Source organism: Hyla sarda, chromosome 2, assembly GCF_029499605.1.
Source record: "Hyla sarda isolate aHylSar1 chromosome 2, aHylSar1.hap1, whole genome shotgun sequence".
Taxonomy (NCBI): domain Eukaryota; kingdom Metazoa; phylum Chordata; class Amphibia; order Anura; family Hylidae; genus Hyla; species Hyla sarda.
In genome coordinates, this window is record NC_079190.1 from 346,335,366 (window position 1) to 346,356,031 (window position 20,666).

General features: G+C 47.5%; 1 protein-coding gene across 3 annotated transcripts in view; it reads right to left on the reverse strand.

The window, feature by feature from the left end:
• GPR161 (G protein-coupled receptor 161) overlaps window positions 1-20,666 on the reverse strand; it is a 70,004-nt gene that overhangs the window by 12,549 nt on the left and 36,789 nt on the right. Inside the window, exons 1-2 of one of the 3 annotated variants that reach the window (XM_056558208.1) lie at window positions 20,359-20,430; window positions 5,451-5,854 (exon numbers count right to left, since the gene is read on the reverse strand). In XM_056558208.1, the coding sequence (XP_056414183.1) occupies window positions 5,451-5,812 (362 nt within the window). In that variant the 5' untranslated portion in view covers window positions 5,813-5,854; window positions 20,359-20,430. Of the gene's footprint in view, window positions 1-5,450; window positions 5,855-9,512; window positions 9,624-20,358; window positions 20,431-20,666 lie in introns of those variants that run through there. The other 2 variants (XM_056558206.1, XM_056558207.1) reach the window with 2 other exon arrangements.

Here is a 20,666-nt window from a genome sequence, read left to right on the forward strand (position 1 = left end):
ATCGTCAGATACGTGGATGTACGATGGGGACTCAATTCGCCCCCAGTTATGCAAATTTGTATATGGGGCGGTTCGAGTCCCTTTTTATTGCACATCCACGTATTCTATATTATCGGAGATATATAGATGATTTGATCATTCTGTGGAAGGGTTCTGAACAGGAAGCCTTGGATTTTGTTAATACGATTAATCTTAATAATTGGGGTTTAGTTTTTACCCCGAATATATCTTATAAGTAAATAGTTTTTTTGGACTTGGAAATTTTTAGAAGAACTGATAGTAACTTCTTGTGCACTCAGACACATTTTAAAAAAGGTCGATGTGAACAGTTTCTTATCCTTTTGATAGCTGCCGTTTCCCCAAGTGGGTTAAGAATATCCCATTTGGGCAGGATCAGAGGATATGAAAAAACTGTTCACTCGACACAGATTTCATGAATCAAGCGAAAATCCTACAAAGTCGCTTCATAGAAAAAAGGCTATACGAACAAATTACTAAAAAGTGGCATATAATAAGACAAAGGCCTTAAAACAAGAGGATTTAGTGTCCAAAAATAATCAAAAAAAATAACCAAAAAAGTGTACAGAAGGAAAATACTAAATATTTCGATGACAGAAGAAAATTTTATTTTATAACAAAGTTTAATAGTTCCATAATTTATATAAAAAAAATAATAAAAAAAAAAGTAATTGGACGATATTGCTAAGTGACCCCATATTGAAACAAAAAATCCCCACTAAACCTCTGATTACTTATCGGAGGGCCCGGACATTGAAGAGCCATTTGGCACCCGGCCGTCTGAAGACTGTTCCACTTCAGAAATAAGGAATATACCTTCCCTTTGCACAGGCACTTTTAAATATGGACATCATTGATGTCTTTGTTGTTCGTGGATTTCTAAAAATGACATCTCCACGTTTAATTCTCTCTCTACAGACGAGAATTTTTCCATTAAAGGAAGACAGAACTGTTCTTGTATGTTATTTACCTACTTACCTGTAAGTGTGGAATACAATATATCGTCCGGACCGTGCAGACACTTAGAGCGAGAATGAATAAACATCGCCATAATATCCACATTAAATTTATGCAGCACAGTGTATCAAGGCATGTTACTACGATTCATGCAAGTGACCCCCCCCCCCCCCCCCCCCGCCCGTATAATTGAATCTATTCCCGATGGAACACATTATAGATATCAAAGACTCATTAATAGAGAATCATTTTGGATTTTTAACATTAATTCGCTGTGGCCTCATGGGTTGAATGAATTGATAGAAGAAACTGCTTTTTAGATTTATTTTATGATAATTTTGAATCTCTTTGCTATATATGTTTCTAGAATTTATTCATATTAGCTAACCAGGAATTATATAACATTGTAATTTTATCATGCTTTGTATGTTTACAGGTTTTTATCATGTCGTCTTTATGTTTTGTGAATGATCAACACGTCACATGTTTTTGTGACATCTTGATCACATCCTGTATAAATTATATCCAAGTTTTATTATGATCACGCCTGATGAAAAAAAAACAGATGTTTTGAAACGCGTTGGATGCACTTGTTACAAGAATAAAAGTTTGATATCACTATCCTGGATCCACCTACCTTCCTTCCTGACAGCGCGGTCTCAGCTTCCATTTCCTCAGCCTCTCTTTATCCTCCATTATCGTCACGCCCGCTGGTCGGCGTTGAAAGCCGCTGCAGTGTATTGGATTTAACATACGCTTTCGAGCGTTGTGCCTTCTCAGCACAACAGAACCAGGTGAGCGAGTTTCTTACAAGATCTTTATCACTGCGATTCCATCATTGATTCCACACAGGGAGTGCTCAGTGTCTTGATTTTGTTTCCATTACTGTCTGATGGGCAGGGTACCAACAACCAGTGCTCTGGCCTCTCAGCTGTTAAGCAGAGCCATGGCTTAAAGCGGTACTCTGCCCCTAGACCGCCTTTCCCCTATCCAAAAAATAGGGGATAAGATGTCTGATCGAGGGGGGTCCCGCAACTCAATACAAGTCTATAGGAGTGGGCTGCCACACCCCCTCCCATAGACTTGCATTGAGGGGGCGGGCCATGACAAGGGGGTGGGGCAGTGACGTCACGATACTCCGGCCCCTGTATCGCCCCTCATCAGGCATGGAGTGAAGATCGCTCCGTGCAGCAGTTGACACGGGGTGCTGCAGGAGAGATCGCAGGGGTTCCCAGCGGCAGGACCCCCACCATCAGACATCTTATCCCCCTATTATTTGAATAGGGAATAAGAAGTCTAGGGGCGGAGTACCCATTTAAGCATATACACAGTGAACTGGGCCAGAAGCATATTGCTCCCTTCATTGAATAGTGATGGACCCGGGTTACTGCTTCTTAACTTCCATTTCAAGTGCAGTAACCTCTGCCACCACTACACAAAATCCAGAGCTGTATTCTTCAGGCCCCATTCACTGTACATATGCCGGAGCAGAGTGTCTGCCAAACAGCTTATTGGCAAGAGTGCCGGGTGTCAGCACCCCATCCATCAGACAATGAGTGCCTAAAAGTGCAAAGGAAGAATTACACTTTTAAAGAGTCCATTGCACAACCAGCCAATTTAACCCTATAAAAGTCTACCACATGTGTGTCCTGCAAACAAAATGTATATGTTCAGGAATCAGACCAAAAGTAGTCATCACACTACGTTTGGTCTATGGAGGTCTATGGGTGGGCCATGGGTACACCGGCAATGGAGGACTGAAAAATTATGTAAATGTAAATCATCAACATACTATACAAAAGTGATCAAAGCTCATCCTGAGGGCCACATGCACAGAGGCAGCTACGTAAACCAAACAGTCACGCTACAAGAAACACTTAGGCGCTCAGTCAAATTGGCCTTAAGTATTTAAAGTGTAAAGCCCCTTCCAGCGTGCAAGAGCTTCAGCAGAACAATGAGACTTCATATAAGCAGCCATACATGTTATGGGATTGGCGAGTGCCCAAGCTGACAAACACCACTTTTACAGCCTTGTGTAGTTTATTTATAGGTCTAGAAAGTATGGAATGCCAGTCTGTCAGAAGAAGGATAACACTTGGAAGTTTGTTTTCCTCCACCAATCTGGTGATAAAATCTTTGTATCCTTTGGTGCTAAAGAGGAAAAAAAAATAAATAAAAAAAAAAATAAATAAAAAAAAAACACAGGTCTGGCATAATGTCCATATTACTGATAGAGTAACAGTTAATTTTAGAACTTTAAAGGGGTACTACGGTGCTTAGACATCTTATCCCCTATCCAAAGGATAGGGGATAAGATGCCTGATCGCGGGAGTCCCGCCGCTGGGGACCCCCGGCATCATGCACGCGGCACCCCGTTTGTAATCAGTCCCCGGAGCGTGTTCGCTCCGGGACTGATTACCGGCGACTACAGGGCGGGCGGCGTGTGACGTGATGTCACGCTCCGCCCCTCAATGCAAGCCTACGAGAGGGGGAGTGACAGCTATCACGCCCCCTCCCGTAGGCTTGCATTGAGGGGCGGAGGCGTGACGTCACACGCCCCCCGCCCAGTGGTCCCCAGCGGCAGGACTCCCGCGATCAGGCATCTTATCCCCTATCCTTTGCATAGGGGATAAGATGTCTAAGCACCGTAGTACCCCTTTAAAAGGGTTGTGTAGCATACTACCACTCCATTTGATCCCATGCATGCAAAGGATTTCAACTGTTTTTTTCCTGTCTTAATTTGTCGCACAGAAAGTCGCAGTCTAAATATGTACGACTTTTTTGCAACTTTTGCTCTAGAGGATTTTTAGAACATGATGCATTCTAGTCTATTTTAGACGGAAATGCATTGAAAAATAAATTGGTGCTGAATTTATCAAAAGCGACTTTTCAGCGACAAGTCGCATCGGCTGAAAGTACGCCAAAATGTCAGACCATGTTGGAGCAGGTTTATATACAGTCTAAAGCATAGATCATGCAGTGTGTGCACAGAATTTATCAAGAGCCGTGCGCCTTTTGATAAATTAGGCGCACAATAGACCGGCCTAACCCTCTGTAGTTTGGTCTATATTGATGCCGGACATAGACAACTTTGATAAATATCCCCCAATGAGTGTTGGATATTTTTTTCATAACAGAATAGATGGCATGGTTCTCAACAGGTGCCAAGATGGGTGTAAAAAATGGCCTGAACCCCTTTAAAGTGGATATCCAGTACCTTGCACCGGATTCTACCAAGCTCTGCAACAGAAAAAGAACACTACAATGTACACAGAAAAAACACACACCAAAAATAAAAAAAATTCCATACTTGTCCTGCCTTTATCTCCTCCTTTGCATTGAGCCTATTCTGTGTTATAAAACTAAGAAATCTGAGCAGGCTGAAGTTGAAGTTGCAAAAGATGAGAAAGGGATAAACCCCAGGATACGTGGCCCACATTCACTATGCATCCTACGCCAGAATTTTGGCACCACATGAGATTATTAGAAATGATGGAGCACTGAATGAGCAACATTATTATTATTATATCTGTGCCACAAGGAGTAATAAAGAACACCATGTTCTACATTTCCCATAGAGAGAAAAACAAATTAAAAAAAAAAAAAGGTGATAAGACGACCATTCTATGCTACGACCTGATCTGTGGGGTGAATACTGCAGCCTACAGCAGGCTCAGCACCACTAGTTTATAAGGGAAGACCAGCATGTTTGCTGGGCTTCATGAAAACAGGAATCAGATAACATGGATTTAACAACCAAGACCTGATATTTAGCAGCATCAGATCAGCTGTCTTAGTTATCATATACAGGCGCATGAGGGTGTAGGCGTTGCCTGGGTGACAGATAGTTTCACGCAATTTGTTTTTCTTCAGGCCCATGGGCCTGAAGAAAAACCAATTGCCTGAAACGGTCTGTCACCCAGGCAACCACCACACCAACATGCACCTGTCAGGGATGTGGAATTCCTATCGCCCGACGCCCGGGACAAGCAGTTCCGGGCGCCGGGGAGGTTAATTTTTTCGGCCAATAGCCCTGCTTCGGGCAAGCAGGGCCGGACCTGACAAGCACGGCAGCGCTCAGCAGTCTGTATGGAGCGGGCTCCCGACTCCTGCCTGTTCCATACTCTGCAGCCCCTAGCTGTTCTTAGTAGCTGGGGTGCCGCCGCTAATAGCCAGCATGCGGCGATCGCCGTGGCTGGCTATTAACCCATTAGATCACCGCTGTCAAAAGTGGACAGCGCTGTCTAAAAAGACATGTGAATGCCTGGTGGGCTAGTGGTGTGAATCCGATTCCTATTGAGAATATGTTCTGAACTTGCTTTGTTAATAATCATAAAGCACCCGAACAGTAGCACCACATCTGCTGTATGAAAACTGAAAACGTGCGATACACCAAATTCTTTATGCATGTAGCATAGTCCGGTTACTCTACCTACTTGTGACATACAGAAGAAATAAAAAGAAACATTACTGACCTGTCAATTGCTATGATTCCCAAGGTTAGCATACTGGCAGAGCTGATCAACATGTAGAGGAGCGCAGAAAAATTGCACCACACCACTCCAAAGATCCATTCTCTCAGGATCGAGCTGACAACAACAAATGGCAGGACCAGCAGAGATAGGAGGAGATTGGACAGTGTCAGGCTAAACACAAACTTATTGCTGAGAGACAGTAAGTACGACTTCTTGTATAAAGTAATCACTATCACAAGGTTTCCAAGGCATATAAGAACGTCAATAATAATGATGGCAATAGATTCGGCTACAATGGTAGCGCCATTTTCTGCAGTAGACTCTGCTTCCACACCATTTCCTCTGGATGAGTTGATGCTCATTGTCAATCACAATGAAACCCTGTCTGAATCATTGCTGGGAATCTAAAAGAAATAAAAATATATCGGAATTATATAACAAATAAAGCAATGGCGTACCAGCTAAGGTCTTATAATTAATAGCACATTAGTTGCCTTGCAAGAGTCTCTTTACTCTCACTGTTAGATAGGCAAGGTGAGCTTAAAAGGGGTTCTCCGGTGAAAAAACTATAATCAACTGGTGCCAAAAAGTTAAAAAGCTCTTTAAATTACTTCTATTAAAAGATCTTAATCCTTCCAGTACTTATCATCTGCTGTATACTACAGAGGAAGTTGTGTAAGTTTACCTGAAAACAGTGCTCTCTGCCGACACCTCTGTCTGTCAGGAACTGTCCAGACAGGAGCAAATCTTAAAGGGGTACTCCGCTGCCCTGCTTCCGGAGCTCCGCTCCCCAGTGTCCGGAAGTTTATTGTTCCGAACGCTGTGTGCGGGCTTCCGTGCTCAGGGCCGCCCCTCGTGACGTCACGCCCCCTTCCCATAGACTTTCGTTAAGGTGGCGGGCGTGACATCACGAGGGGGCGAGCATGACATCACGAGGGGCGGCCCTGAACACGAAAGCCCGCACACAGCGTTCGGAACAATAAACTTCAAGACGCTGGGGAGAGGAGCTCCAGAAGCAGGGCAGCGGAGTCACCCTTTAATAGCAAACCTCTCCTGCTCTGGACAGTTCCTGACATAAACAGAGATGTCAGCAGAGAGCACTGTTGGTCACACAGAAAGGAACTATGCAACTTCCTGCAGGGGTGTGGAAATAAAAAATAAAAAAATGTATTTAAAAAAAAAAATACTTGTCCAAGGGACTAAAACGGAACAATCTACTTTTCCCTCATGAAAATCCACTTGTCTTGGTAGATAAAATAATTTCAACTAAATAGTACGTAAATAAGGTCTTTATTAGTTTCTGCACTTTAGTTTTTTCAACCTTGTCCTATAATAGCCATAACTCTTATTTTTCCATCTACAGACCTATATGAGGCTTGTTTATTGCGGGACCAATTATACTTTTTAACGACACCTTTAATTTTTCCATAACTTATACTCAAAAATTATGAAAATTATTTATTCGCATTCACCTTGTGGTCAAACTTAACATGTTATTTTTGTACTTTAGGTCAGTTTGATTACACCAATACAGAGGTTGTTTAGTTTCTGTCATGTTTTACTAATTACATTTTTTTTTAAACTTTTCATTTTTTTTTTTTTTATTCCTGACACTGACAACATTTTGATTTTTCCATATACTGGGCTGTATGAGGGCTAATTTTTTGGGCCGTAATAAATTGTTTGTATCGGTACCAATTTGGTATTGATCAGACTTTTACTTTTATTTTTTCTGCGATATGACGTTATGAACATAAAAAACGCAATTCTGTGATTTGATATTTTTTATGTTAATGCCATTTACCGTATGGGAAATATGTTATATTTTAATAGTTCGGACAATTACGCACACGCCAATACCAAATATGTTTATTTTTATTATGTTTAAATATTTTTATATGGAAAATGGGAAAAGGGTGATATGAACGTTTAATATGGAGGGGGTTAATGTGCATTTTTTTTTTTTTAAACAAACTTTTTTTTTTTTAATACACTTTATTAAGAGGAATCATTAGATTTCTCATACAGATCAATGCAGCTCTATTGAACTCCATTTATCTGTGTTCATTTGATTGAGCCTGCTCAAGGCAGGCTCAACCAAATGCAGATCCATGGGGCAGCCATGAATGCAGAGGTAAGCCCTCCGGCTACCTCCACTGTGGATCAACCCCCCGCGTTTGTACTGCGGGTGGGGGTCCACCACGCGCTAGACCACCATGGATGGTTATAAGATCCCTTTAGACGCCGCTGTCAACTTTGACAGCACTGATCTAACGGGTTAATAGCCGGCCGCGACAATCACCGCATGTTGGGCTATTAGCGGCGGCCCCAGCTACTGAAATCAGTCGGGGGCTGCTGATTCGAGCCCGCTCTATACACCCTGAGCACCGGTGTGAGGTGCAGACTTGCGTCCCATGCAAGTCTGCATCCGCTCCTCACCTCAGTCTGCACCTCACACAAGCATTATAAAAAAAAAAAAAAGGGGGTAGTCGGTCCGGCCCTGCTTGCCCGATGCAGGGCTAAATGCATGAAAAATTCACCTGCCCGGTGCCCGGAACTACATGTCCTAGGTGTCAGGCGATAGGATTTCCACATCCCTGTCCTGTGAAATATACAGCAGCTGATACTAGAAGTACTAAGATTTTTACATTTTTACAAAGTAATTTACAAATTTGTTTAACTTTTTGGCACCAGTTGATTTAAAAAAAAAATTGTTTTCCACAGGAATCTGTAAGCTCTAGAACATGCTCAGAGCTCAGAAGTCAAAGAGGCTGTGCTGAGCTGCCGCATGCATGCCTCCTCTCTCCCTCACCCCTCCTTTCCTTCACTGATTGACATACTGCACTCAGTAAAGGGAATAGGGGAGGCATGCATGCTGTGGCTCAGCACAGCCTCTTTGACACTTGAAGTATGATCTGGAGCAGTGGTCTCCAACCTGCGGACCTCCAGATGTTGCAAAACTACAACTCCCAGCATGCCCGGACAGCCGTTGGCTGTCCGGGCATGCTGGGAGTTGTAGTTTTGCAACATCTGGGAGGGCCACAGGTAGGAGACCACTGATCTAGAGCATTAGAAATACACAGAGCTGATCTCTTCAAAAAACTACACCACACACATCCTGTGTCACAGTCATTCGTGTTCCCTCACCTCCTGTGTCACATGAATTAGAGTTGTCTCATTTATTCCTGTGTCACAGTCATGTGTGTCCCCTCTTTTCTTAAAATAAACAAACTGTTTTACTTTTGTTCCCGAATTGATCCTCTGTCTGCCAGCAGTCAGCAGTCGGCGTTACATGAGCAGCCAATGTCACATGACCACTGCAGTCAGCACTTCGGCGTTACATGAGCAGCCAATGTCACATGACCACTGCAGTCAGCACTCCGGCGTTACATGAGCAGCCGATGTCACATGACCACTGCAGTCAGCACTTCGGCGTTACATGGGCAGCCGATGTCCCATGACCACTGCAGTCAGCACTCCGATGTAACATGAGCAGCCGATGTCACATGACCACTGCAGTCAGCACTCCGGCGTTACATGAGCAGCCGATGTCACATGACCACTGCAGTCAGCACTCCGATGTAACATGAGAAGCCGATGTCACATGACCACTGCAGTCAGCACTCCAATGTATGGATAACCCATATTGGAAAGGGCTGGAAAAAAAAAACCTAAGCGCCACCACGGAATTTCCAGCTACCCTGTTGATGCGGATTTGTCGAGCCCTGGTATAAGGGATAGTGTAGTGATCCCTGGCAACCTCACTCTACCGCCTGACACAGCTGATAACAGGGAACACTAGAACATATTTCCATGGAGTTGTAGTTCTGCACAGTTTGGAGACCTATGCTGTAACACTATGGAATACAATGCACCCATGAGAATCCTCCATCATTTGCCTCTCATAGAGGTCTATAGTACCTGCCTCCAGCACAGTACAGTACAGGGGGATCTGCCTAATGTGCATACAGCCTCCCCTCCATACCCCACCACACAATGGAGAGTATGTGTGACACACGAGACCCCTCTTAGCACAGAGCTTGCACCAGCTGACTTCCATACCTTGTGTCCCACGGCTGTATCTACCTCCTATACAGCATGTCTACACCGAGCGCCTCTGCAAGACCCCGGAACTACAGGCCGGGTCTCAATTAGCTTCCGGTTCGTGGAACGCAAGAGTGCGTTTCAAATTAGAAGCTATAGAAAGGAGGCGTTAGAATGTGTGACGTCACCAGTGATCACGTGGTTCTATGTTGTCTATACACAGCGGGGGCGGCCGCAGTTTGAGAGCAGGTATCTGTTGTATTTAGTAGGGACAGGGTTTATCTTTTGTGAGTGCACGTGGACAGGCCTGGGGAAAAGGAGGTGGGGGGCTGGTGGCACATGTATAAAGTAACATGGGGAAATGGCATGCACATAGAGAGATGATGGGGAATGGGAGGCACATGGACAGAGGAATTGGGAGACACCACGTCTTATGCCACAGGGTTTCTTTTGCAAAAGGAACCACAGACATTGGCCCACATTTATCATAGTCTTTAGACAGTTTTTTGTGTCTAAAAAGGGGCAAAAAAAAATAAGCAAGCAGGGTTTCTTTGCGCCTTTTGGTTTACACATTTCTGCTGATTTTGAGTTGGAATCCACTGATTTTGGCAATAGACATGATATGGAAGGGTTTTCATGAACTGCGCCTTTTTGTGAAAAGGAGTAAAAAAGGCGCAAAGCCACTGAAAGTCTCTAAAATGACACCAGCCCAGACTTAGCTTTTTGGTGTATGTGAAGAGAGAAATTTCAGAAAATGTGACCTGCACAAAATGTATCAATTGCTCTGTGACCATTTAATAAATCTGGTGCTCCTACACATCACCAGCACACAAAAAAAGGTGTAAAAAAATGCTTCACTTACACCTACAATGATAAATGTGGGCCATTGGCTTTAAACGGGTACGGGTTTGAAAAACATTGGATAAGCATGTGACCGCTAGGACTGCAGAGTGGACTATCCCTGCTGTTCATCATAAGCACGCCTTCAAAGGGGGGAGGCCAGACACTCAGGAGAAGCAGCGTACCTGAGTCAGGGCCCTGTACTGGAGATTACGGGGGTCCCATCAGTCAGACCTCTCACTATCACACACGTATACCCTATCCTGCATATAGGATATGTTTTTCAAAACCGGAGTACCCCTTTAATATGAACTGGTGGCAGAAAGTTGAACAGATTTGTAAATGACGTTTATATAAAAAAAATTAATCCTTCCAGTACTTATCAGCTGCAGTATACTACAGAGAAAGTTGTGTGTATTTTTTCCAGCCTGACCACAGTGCTCTCTGCTGACACTCTTTTTATTAGAAAAATACAAAACTTATCAAATACAAAACACAAAGCAAGCTTAACCAGCTATAACATAAATAAGAAATACTCTAGAACCAAAAACCCATAAACAAAACCCTGCCTAACCGGCCAGCCCAGCTTTACTAAGATACTAAAATACTAAGATATTAAAATATGCCCAAAATATCTAATCAAACACTCACACACTTACCGAAAATGAACATAAGAAAAATAAATAAATAAAATAGCACAACTTGGCTTGTCAAAATATAAACATAAAAGTTATCATTATCCGACTATAACTCAAAACCATCCATACTTGGGAACACGCAACAAGAAAACTAAACGTAACAGAAACGTAGCAAGCACACGTCAAAAAAAAAAATAATAAAAAAAAAAATTATTATTTTTTTAAAAATATTTTTTAATTTTTTTTTAAATCTTTTATATTTTTTTAATCTTTTATATATATATATATATATATATATATATATAAATACAAATAATAATAGTAGTAATAATAATAATCATCAAAATAATCATATCACACATACATTCACTTACAAAACGTCCAAATTAACTGGATCCTCTATCCGGGACTAATGAAAATACCAAAGAGAACATAAAACAGACCAAATAACTGAAATAAACGAAATAAACCACATATCAACACAGCAACTGGTCCGGCTACCATAACGCTGAAACAATATGAAACAATATAGATATAACACAATATACCGTATATACTCGAGTATAGGCCGAGTTTTTCAGCACGATTTTTCGTGCTGAAAACACCCCCCTCGGCTTATACTCGAGTGAACTCCCCCACCCGCAGTGGTCTTCAACCTGCGGACCTCCAGAGGTTTCAAAACTACAACTCCCAGCAAGCCCGGGCAGCCATCGGCTGTCCGGGCTTGCTGGGAGTTGTAGTTTTGAAACCTCCGGAGGTCCGCAGGTTGAAGACCACTGCGGCCTTCAACATCATCCAGCCCCCTCTCACCCCCTTTAGTTCTGAGTACTCACCTCCGCTCGGCTCTGGTCCGGTCCTGCAGGACTGTCCGGTGAGGAGGTGGTCCGGTGGGATAGTGTTCCGGGCTGCTATCTTCACCGGGGAGGCCTCTTCTAAGCGCTTCGGGCCCGGCCTCAGAATAGTCACGTTGCCGTGACAACGACGCAGAGGTGCGTTCATTGCCAACGTAATTCTGCGTCATTGTCAAGGCAACGCCTCTATTCCGGGCCGGAAGCGCGGAGAAGAGGCGCCCCCGGTGAAGATAGCAGCCCGGACCACCTCCTCACCGGACCACCTCCTCACCGGACAGCCCTGCAGGACCGGACCAGCGCCGAGCGGAGGTGAGTACTCAGAACTAAAGGGGGTGAGAGGGGGCTGGATGATGTTGAAGGCCGCAGTGGTCTTCAACCTGCGGACCTCCGGAGGTTTCAAAACTACAACTCCCAGCAAGCCCGGACAGCCGATGGCTGCCCGGGCTTGCTGGGAGTTGTAGTTTTGAAACCTCTGGAGGTCCGCAGGTTGAAGACCACTGAGGGCGAATGATGAGAAGAGGATGATGAAGGGGGGGTGTGGGGATGATGAAGGGGGGGGTGTGGGATGATAAGGGGATGATGAAGGGGGGATGTGTGGGATGATGACAAGGGGATGATGAAGGGGGGATGTGTGGGATGATAAGGGGATGATGAAGGGGGGATGTGCGGGATGATAAGGGGATGATGAAGGGGGGATGTGTGGGATGATGACAAGGGGATGATGAAGGGGGGATGTGTGGGATGATAAGGGGATGATGAAGGGGGGATGTGTGGGATGATAAGAGGATGATGAAGGGGGGATGTGTGGGATGATGACAAGGGGATGATGATGAGGATGTTAATGACGGGTCTGGATGATGACAGGGGGGGATGAGGTATTTCCCACCCTAGGCTTATACTCGAGTCAATAACTTTTCCTGGGATTTTGGGTTGAAATTAGGGGTCTCGGCTTATACTCGGGTCGGCTTATACTCGAGTATATACGGTAGGTACAAAATTACTAAATATACTATATAAATAAAATATAATATAAACAAAATATATGCACTACAGAAAACACCTACAAAATCAATAGAAAACCCTAGGAAAAACCCTACACTAAAACTGTACCCTCACCCACACCACCCCTCCTGTACATTGGTTAGAGTCCATACCGTTCTTACAGTTCACAAAGTCCAGTCCTTAACTGACCCATGTCAGGTCCCCCAAAGATGAACACCACCACCCACAAGCACACCCTCCCCACCTAGCACTCCTCCCAACCAACTTATACACAAACTTATACACACTGAACCACAACCCACTTTAGGCCCAAGTTTGGTCGCCTGTAAGCCCTTCATACCATATCAGCTTAATAACAAAACAAAAAACTAGCGTGCACATGCATTAGCCCACCACCAGGGAGAAGGATGGCAGACTTGATACATTCAAAAAAAATTTACACTCTTTCCCTAACTCCCCCTACAATTCTCCCTAATCCTATCCCTTCATTCAAACTAACCCTGTTCTCATCCTATCTCTGTCCCTCTGACACTGTCCCTAACCAAAATAAAGGTACTCTACCTAAAAGGTCTAGTACCTAGGGCACATCAAAGGAAAACCCTCTCCGTAGGAGAGAAGCCCTACTGGTACCAAGACTGCCATGCTCCAAAGACCTGATCTTCCCAAGGTCACCGATGATGTTCCTACAGACCTCCACCTCGGAGAGGATTTTCTGTTGGGTCGACACTAAACACCGTGCGTTCCACGTGTAGTACCTAACCACTAAACTAACTAAGAATAAAGTGCCCCGATCTCGGCCACCCAGGTTCCTGAATGCCCCATAAGCCCACTCCTGATAGGTAAGGCCGGCAAGTTGACTCCAGCTGATGGAAGCACCCACCCTGTTGTAAACTCCTATATTAAAGGGACAATGAAGCAGGAAATGGTCCATGCTTTCCAGCATGTCCCCGCACTCTTCTCGGGGACATCCCTGGTCATCAGAGTTCCTACACTTCAAATTGTCCCTAACATATAGCTTCCCCTGAAAGCAGCGCCAGGCCAAGTCCCAAAACTTCTGGGGGATCCTTTTGGGGGATCCTCATGTTTAAAAGGTACAACCCCACCCTCAGATCCCGACCTGGGCAGTCCCTGAGCGCCAGAGGCTTCTGGAAGTGGGTCAACAGAACCCGTTTGTCAAGGAACTGCCTTGACTGGGTCCTGATCTCCCACACTCCCAGACCCCACCGACGTATCGCCTTCAGAGTCGGGGTAGCGTAAGCCGGAAGATATCCATGGGGCGTACGGAAGTCCTTCACTTGCCCTCCTGTCTCCCATTCCTGGAAGAAAGGCCGAAACCATTCCCTACAGGAGAGTACCCACGGAGAAGCCCTCTCTGACCAGAGGTTTGAGATGTTAGCTTTCAAGAAGGTGTTGGTTAAGAACACCACAGGGTTTACCATAGATAAACCCCCTAGTCTCCTCGTGTGGTACGTAACCTCCCTCTTGACTAGGTTCATCCTGTTTTCCCATAACAGTTGGAAAAACAGGCTGTAGACCCTAGTGTAGTAAGCCTCTGGCAGGATACATACGCTGCCCAGATAGATAAGCAAGGGGAGCAGGTACGATTTGATCAGGTGTACCCTTTCCCTGAGGGTCATAGACCAACCCTTCCACTGGTCCACCTTCTGAGCGGCATCCTGGAGCTTACCATCCCAGTTTTTGGTGGGATAATCATCCTGGCCGAATATGATGCCCAACACTTTTGCTGACTCTTGGGGCCCTGGAAGGGTGTCCGGGAGATCAAACGTGGGGTCTCCCCCTCCCAGCCAGAGACTCTCACACTTATCCCGGTTGATCTTAGACCCGGATGCCTCCGAGTAGCGGTCCACTTCCGACATCACCACATCGACCTCCTCTCGCGAGGACACGAAAATGGTGACATCGTCAGCGTACGCCACCACTCTCTGGGCGACATCCAGCTCCGCCAGGCTCATCCCGACTCCCGCCAACGGCCCACAATCTACCCTCCGGACGAAGGGATCGATTGCGAACACGTATAAAAGCGGGCTCAAAAGACAACCCTGACGGACTCCGGACCCCACCTCAAAAGAGCGGCCAGACCAACCGTTCACCAGTGGGAAACTCTCCCCTGCATACAAGATCTTAAGCCAATTAACAAAAGTACTCAGTAAGCCATATCTCAGGAGGACGGACCAGAGGTACTCGTGGTTCACCCGATCAAACGCTTTGGCCTGATCCAGGGACAGCAAGTACCCCTTCCAGAAACCCGCACTACTCTCCACTGCCTCCCTGACACTAAGGACCGCACTTAAGATGCTTCGGCCTGGAACAGAGCAGTGCTGAGCTCCCGAAAGGAGCCGGGGTGCAAACTTCACCAGCCGATTAAACAGTATCTTGGCCAGAAGCTTCCTGTCCGTATTGAGAAGAGCTATGGGCCTCCAATTCTCAATACGGCTGGGATCTTTACCCTTTGATAGAAGAATCAGGGCTGACCTCCTCATTGACTTCGGCAGAGTGCCCGAGGAGAGACACTCATTGAATACCTCAGTCAAGAGGGGAGCTAAAGACTCCTTAAAGGTCCTGTACCACTCGGATGTTAAACCATCCGGACCTGGCGACTTCTTAGGGGCGAGCCCCTCGATCGCCAGTCTCACTTCCTCTTCCCTAATTTCTTCTGCCAAAACATCAAGAGAGGGGTCTACCCCTGGCTCAGGAATGGTTTCAGCCAGGAAAGCCGACATCTTGTCTCGATCTAGATCCTTCCTCCCCAAGAGGTGCGAGTAGAAGGATCTGACGACCTCCAAGATCCCTGATCTGGACCGATTCAGAGATCCTGTACTATCAATCAGTCCTGAAATGACTTTACTACTCACTGACATCTTACAGTTTCTGTAAGGGTCGGGCGAGCGGTACTTCCCGAAATCGTACTGACACCTCATCAGCAAGGATTTCACTCTGGAGATATCCTCTCGGCTACCTCCAGTCGAGACAATCAGCTCGAGTTTCCTCCTCAGACCCTGAGACAGGCGATACCTGTTCAGGGACCTGAGGCTCGAGAGCTGGCGGAAGAACCCCGCAACCCGCTTCTTAAATATCTCCCACCACTCTGACTTACTACTACATAGGCCCAGTAAAGGTACCTGACTCTGAAGAAAATCCTCAAAGGACTGTCTTATCTCCGCTTCCTCCAGGAGGGACGAATTCAGCTTCCAATAACCTTTTCCCATCCGGGGGGTCTCTGAAACATTCAGGGAAAACAAAATCATACAGTGGTCGGAGAACTCCACCTCAACCACGGACACTGCGGAAGAGACGGCTTCCTCCTTTAAATAAAACCTATCTATCCTAGACCTGCGACTACCTTGATGATAGGTGAAACCCGTGTGGCCTGAGGGGCTCCGGATGTGGGCGTCCTCTAGGCGAGCTTCTCTAGCTATGCTAATCAGTGCCACACTATCGCAAGTCAGCGGACCATTGGAGCCTCTCCTATCTTGGGACCTCATGACATTATTGAAGTCCCCTCCAAAGATCACTTGCCGACTCGTAAAAAGAAAGGGCTTAATCCTCATAAAGAGATCTTTACGGCCCTGCTTAGTTTGCGTAGATGCGTAGATGTTAATGAGCCGGAGCTCTTGTCCCTTCATGAAGACATCTAAGATCAGGCACCTCCCCATTTCTAACTCAATAACCCGTCTGCATTCAACAGGAGCGGTAAAAAGGACCGCCACCCCACTATACGGCTCAGCCGCAAGAGACCAGTGGGAGGGACCGCGCCTCCACTCTCTTCTGGCTTTTACCAGGGAGGCTAGATCTGACAACCTGGTCTCTTGCAGATACAAAATGTCGGCTTCAACGCGGCCGAGAAAATCAAAGGCTGCGAATCTAGCCGTATCAGACTTTATGCTGGCACAGTTAATAGATGCCAGTGTCAGTGGGGTGAGTGCCGCCATCCTGGGTGATTGAGTTAGATGGCCTCACCCCTTAAACCTTCTTCCTCTCCTTCCCTCCACCCCCATCTGAATCGGAGGAAGACCCTTTGCCTCTTTTTAAACTCAGGGATATATCCATCCCAGGATCTTTACCTCCAGCATCTGGTGTTACCTCTCCCCCTGAGGAAACTGCCCCAGAGGAAGGAGGCTCGGCACCTCCTGGAGGCCGCACTGCCTCCGGACCCTCGAGAAGAGGAGGGGAGATGGTATCCCCAAGGGCCTCATATCAATTTGAAAGGACGATCAGAGGGTCAGAGACTGAGTTGTTCCTTCTATGGTCTGAGGCTACAACTGAAGAGGAGGACGGCGCTGCCTTACTCTTACCCTTCTTCCTCCTCCTCTTCTTCTTTTCCTGGCCACCATTTACTGTCTGCCCCTCCTTCTCCTCCTCATCCACAGTTTCGGATTCAGAGGCATGACTGGAGGAAGGAGCATCTTGACCTTCTTCCCTACGCAGTCTCCCTATCTCCTCATCCAGTTCGGCCCCACCCAAAGCCTCAGAGTTATTCTGACCTCCTTCTGAGCCAGTGTCTGGAGTGGGACCCTGTGCTACCCCTGGCACCTGGGCATTCTCAAGGGCCCTCTCCAACCTGCGCTTCTCCTCTCGCCTCCGCATAGAGGGGTTCTTATGTTTTTCCTTCACTGGCTTTGGTGCCCCCTCTCCTCCACTAGTCCCCTCCCCCGCTGGGGCAACCGTTAGGCTCTCTCCCGCCGGGGCGGTCACAGTGTTGGAGAACGAGCGTGGACACCGGCTGAACGGGTGGCCTAAGTCACCACACAAGTTACACCGAATCTGCCCACAGGTGGCCGCCAGATGACCCACCCCACAGCAGAGGGCGCATATCTGCTGAGTGCAGTTGGCACTAAAGTGGTATGGGTCACCACACCTGTGACACAGCCTCGGCTGCCCCTGGTAGAAGATCTGAATCCTATCGCGTCCCAGAAAGGCGGCCGAAGGGATGTGGGTGACCGTGTTCCCTGAACACCTGAGACGAACGGAAAATGTCCAGGCCCCAGACCATATATTGTGCTCGTCAAAGTTCTTCCGGGGGACGCCCGTCACCTCCCCGTACCTGCCCAGCCAGGTCATAATGTCATAACAGGAAAGTGACTCGTTACGGGTCAAAACGGTCACTTTCTTTACCATACTCTGGCGAGATACCGCTTTTACAGCGAAATCTCGCCATCCGGGCTCGTTTTTCATCAGCTCATAATTAGACCAAAAGAGATCTAGTCCTTCCGGCCTAACAAAGCTAACGTCAAACTCGGAGGAGCCGAAGGGGTGAATCAGGGCAAAGATGTCCCCAGCCCTGAAACCCATCTGGAAAAGAAGCTCCACCACCTTGCCCCTTTGGGGGCACGCATCTTCGCCTTTCCAGACCAAACGGGCCACATTCCTGCGACCTACCTCCTGCCCAGGTGTCTGGAGGGACCATACGGTCTCCCCATTCCTCTCTCGGAACACTCCCAGACCATGTCTCTCCACCCAAAAAGACAGGTCCATCTCCTTTCCCTCTACCTGGAGCGTCCTTTCTCCTCTCTTTAGTGCCTCCAGGAGGCGCCGTTGCAACTGACCTTCACCAGATGCAGGAGGTAAAGATCCTACTGAACCCCCAGCCGCCACACTTGCATAACTCCTGACGACCGGGGGGGCAGCCGGACCAGACACCGTCCCTACATTCCCGCTTAGGCCACCTGTACTGCCACAAAAGCCACTCTTATTCCTACCATCCACACCACTACTACTACTCTCATTCACACCACTACTCCTCCCATCTGCACCACTACCACTCCTCTCATTTACACCACTACCACCCCTCCTATTCACTCCACTATCACCACTCTTAATCACTTCACTGCCACTCCTCCCGATCACTCCACTACCACTCCTCCCATCTGCACCACTACCACTCCTCTCATTCACTCCACTATCACCACTCTCATTCACACCACTACCACTCCTCCCATCTGCACCACTACCACTCCTCCCATCTGCACCACTACCACTGCCACATACACCCCTCTCATCCACAGCACTACCACTCCCATCTTTCACACACCTTGTATTAACATTGCTTTTATTGACAGTATTTTTGGGATCAGCAGATGCTTCACCCACTACCTCTGGGCTGGCCTGGACATGCTTTAGCTTGGCCTTTTTGTACATTCTCAGGTCACCGGCGGCTGCCATTGTCGGCGACGCTGACTCCTCCTCCATTCGAGATGTCACCGCCGACATCACCTCCCGAAGCTGAGGCTGCCCCTCCAGGCGCACCTCCACCACTCCTCCTGCCACTGATGTGCAGGGACTCCCCTCTCTCACATGGGAGATCCCTGCAGTGCCTGCGCCACACACTGCGCCCAACCACACGGGCTCAGCAGCAGATTCTGACACCTGGACGCTCCCCCCCCCTCTCAGGGGAGTGCCCCGCAGCACCGAAACTACTAGCAGCGCCCAGGGGACCGCCCCCCCGAGCAGAAGATCTCACCACACACCTCAGGCGCCTGGACACTCCCCCCCCCCTCTCAGGGAAGTGCCCCGCAGGGCTAGTAACATTGCCCACAATACTCGGGGAACCGCTCCCCTTGCAAACTGCCGCATAACTATTGCCCACTATTAGCCCGTCCTGCTCTTCCCTACCAGCAGGACACATGACTGTAGCACCCGTGGCCATGTTGGATGCAGCACTGTACCCCCCGTGCTGGTCCCGTTCCACAGCAGAAGCGGGATCTGGCAGGGTGGGGGGCCCAGCAGCCTGAACCAACTTTTCAGGTGGCCCAGACTGCTGGATAGGAGAGAAAACAAACTTTATCTGCTCCTCAGCCTTTTTCTTCTTTTTCTTCCTCTCCTCAGGGCCCAGGTCCTGGCCAAAACTGAAATTTTCCAGACGGGTGGGTGACTCCTGCATCACTATGGCCCGCAGGAGCCCCCCACAGACCAGTCCACTGTCACCGCCATCATTACTGTCACTTTCCTCAGAGGTGGCTGGTAAGGCGACTTGGGCAGGGTTGATGTAATCCGCACTCGGGGTGACAGAGGTCTTAGGGGTACACGGGGTATCACACACATCCCCCTCACTCTCATCACCCTCACTGCCGCCATCTCCCTCACCACCTTCCTCCATCTTCTCCTCCGTGACACACAAGCACTCTTCCTCCCCCTGACTATCCTCTTCCTCCTTCACAGGGGTCCGCATGGTTTTATAGCGGTCTTCATTCTTAAATTTTTCTTTAAACATGCCCGCTCCCTCTACAATCAGCATTCGGGCTCTCACCACCTCCTGCTCCTCTGCCTTCAGTTCACACACCCTGACAGCAAACTTAGCCCTCATAGCCTTGGCAAAGTTATCTGTTTGGTAGCGAGCAAACTTCAGGTCTTCCCTTATGATTTTCAGCTTTTTCCCCAGCTGCTCATATTCTACAAGATTTGCCTGCATGCGGGAACCGAAAGTAGCTAGCGACTCCCTGGGACCCTTCACCCCCCATTGCTGGGGTTCCATAGTATCAGACACAGTCCCCGAAGACATAACCATAAGCTTCTTACCGGGCGCCTTGCGGTTTCCAGCGAAGGACGGGGGAGTGGGCTCCACATTACTGCGGAGCCTGCTGGATCTTCTCACCCTGTCCTGGGAATCGTCCGTAGCTCTCTCACTCCCACCCCCCTCCGGCCTAGTTTGAGGGGTGGAAGTCTGGGGCTCCATAGCAGGAGGCTCTCCCAAGGAAGCTGCCACCCTCCTGGGGAAAAGGCTGTAGGAAACACTGCTTCAATCCTCTCTCTCTGGAAAACTCTGGAAGTCAGACACACCCAACAGCTGCTGTGTTCCACAGGAAGTGCTCTCTGCTGACACTCTT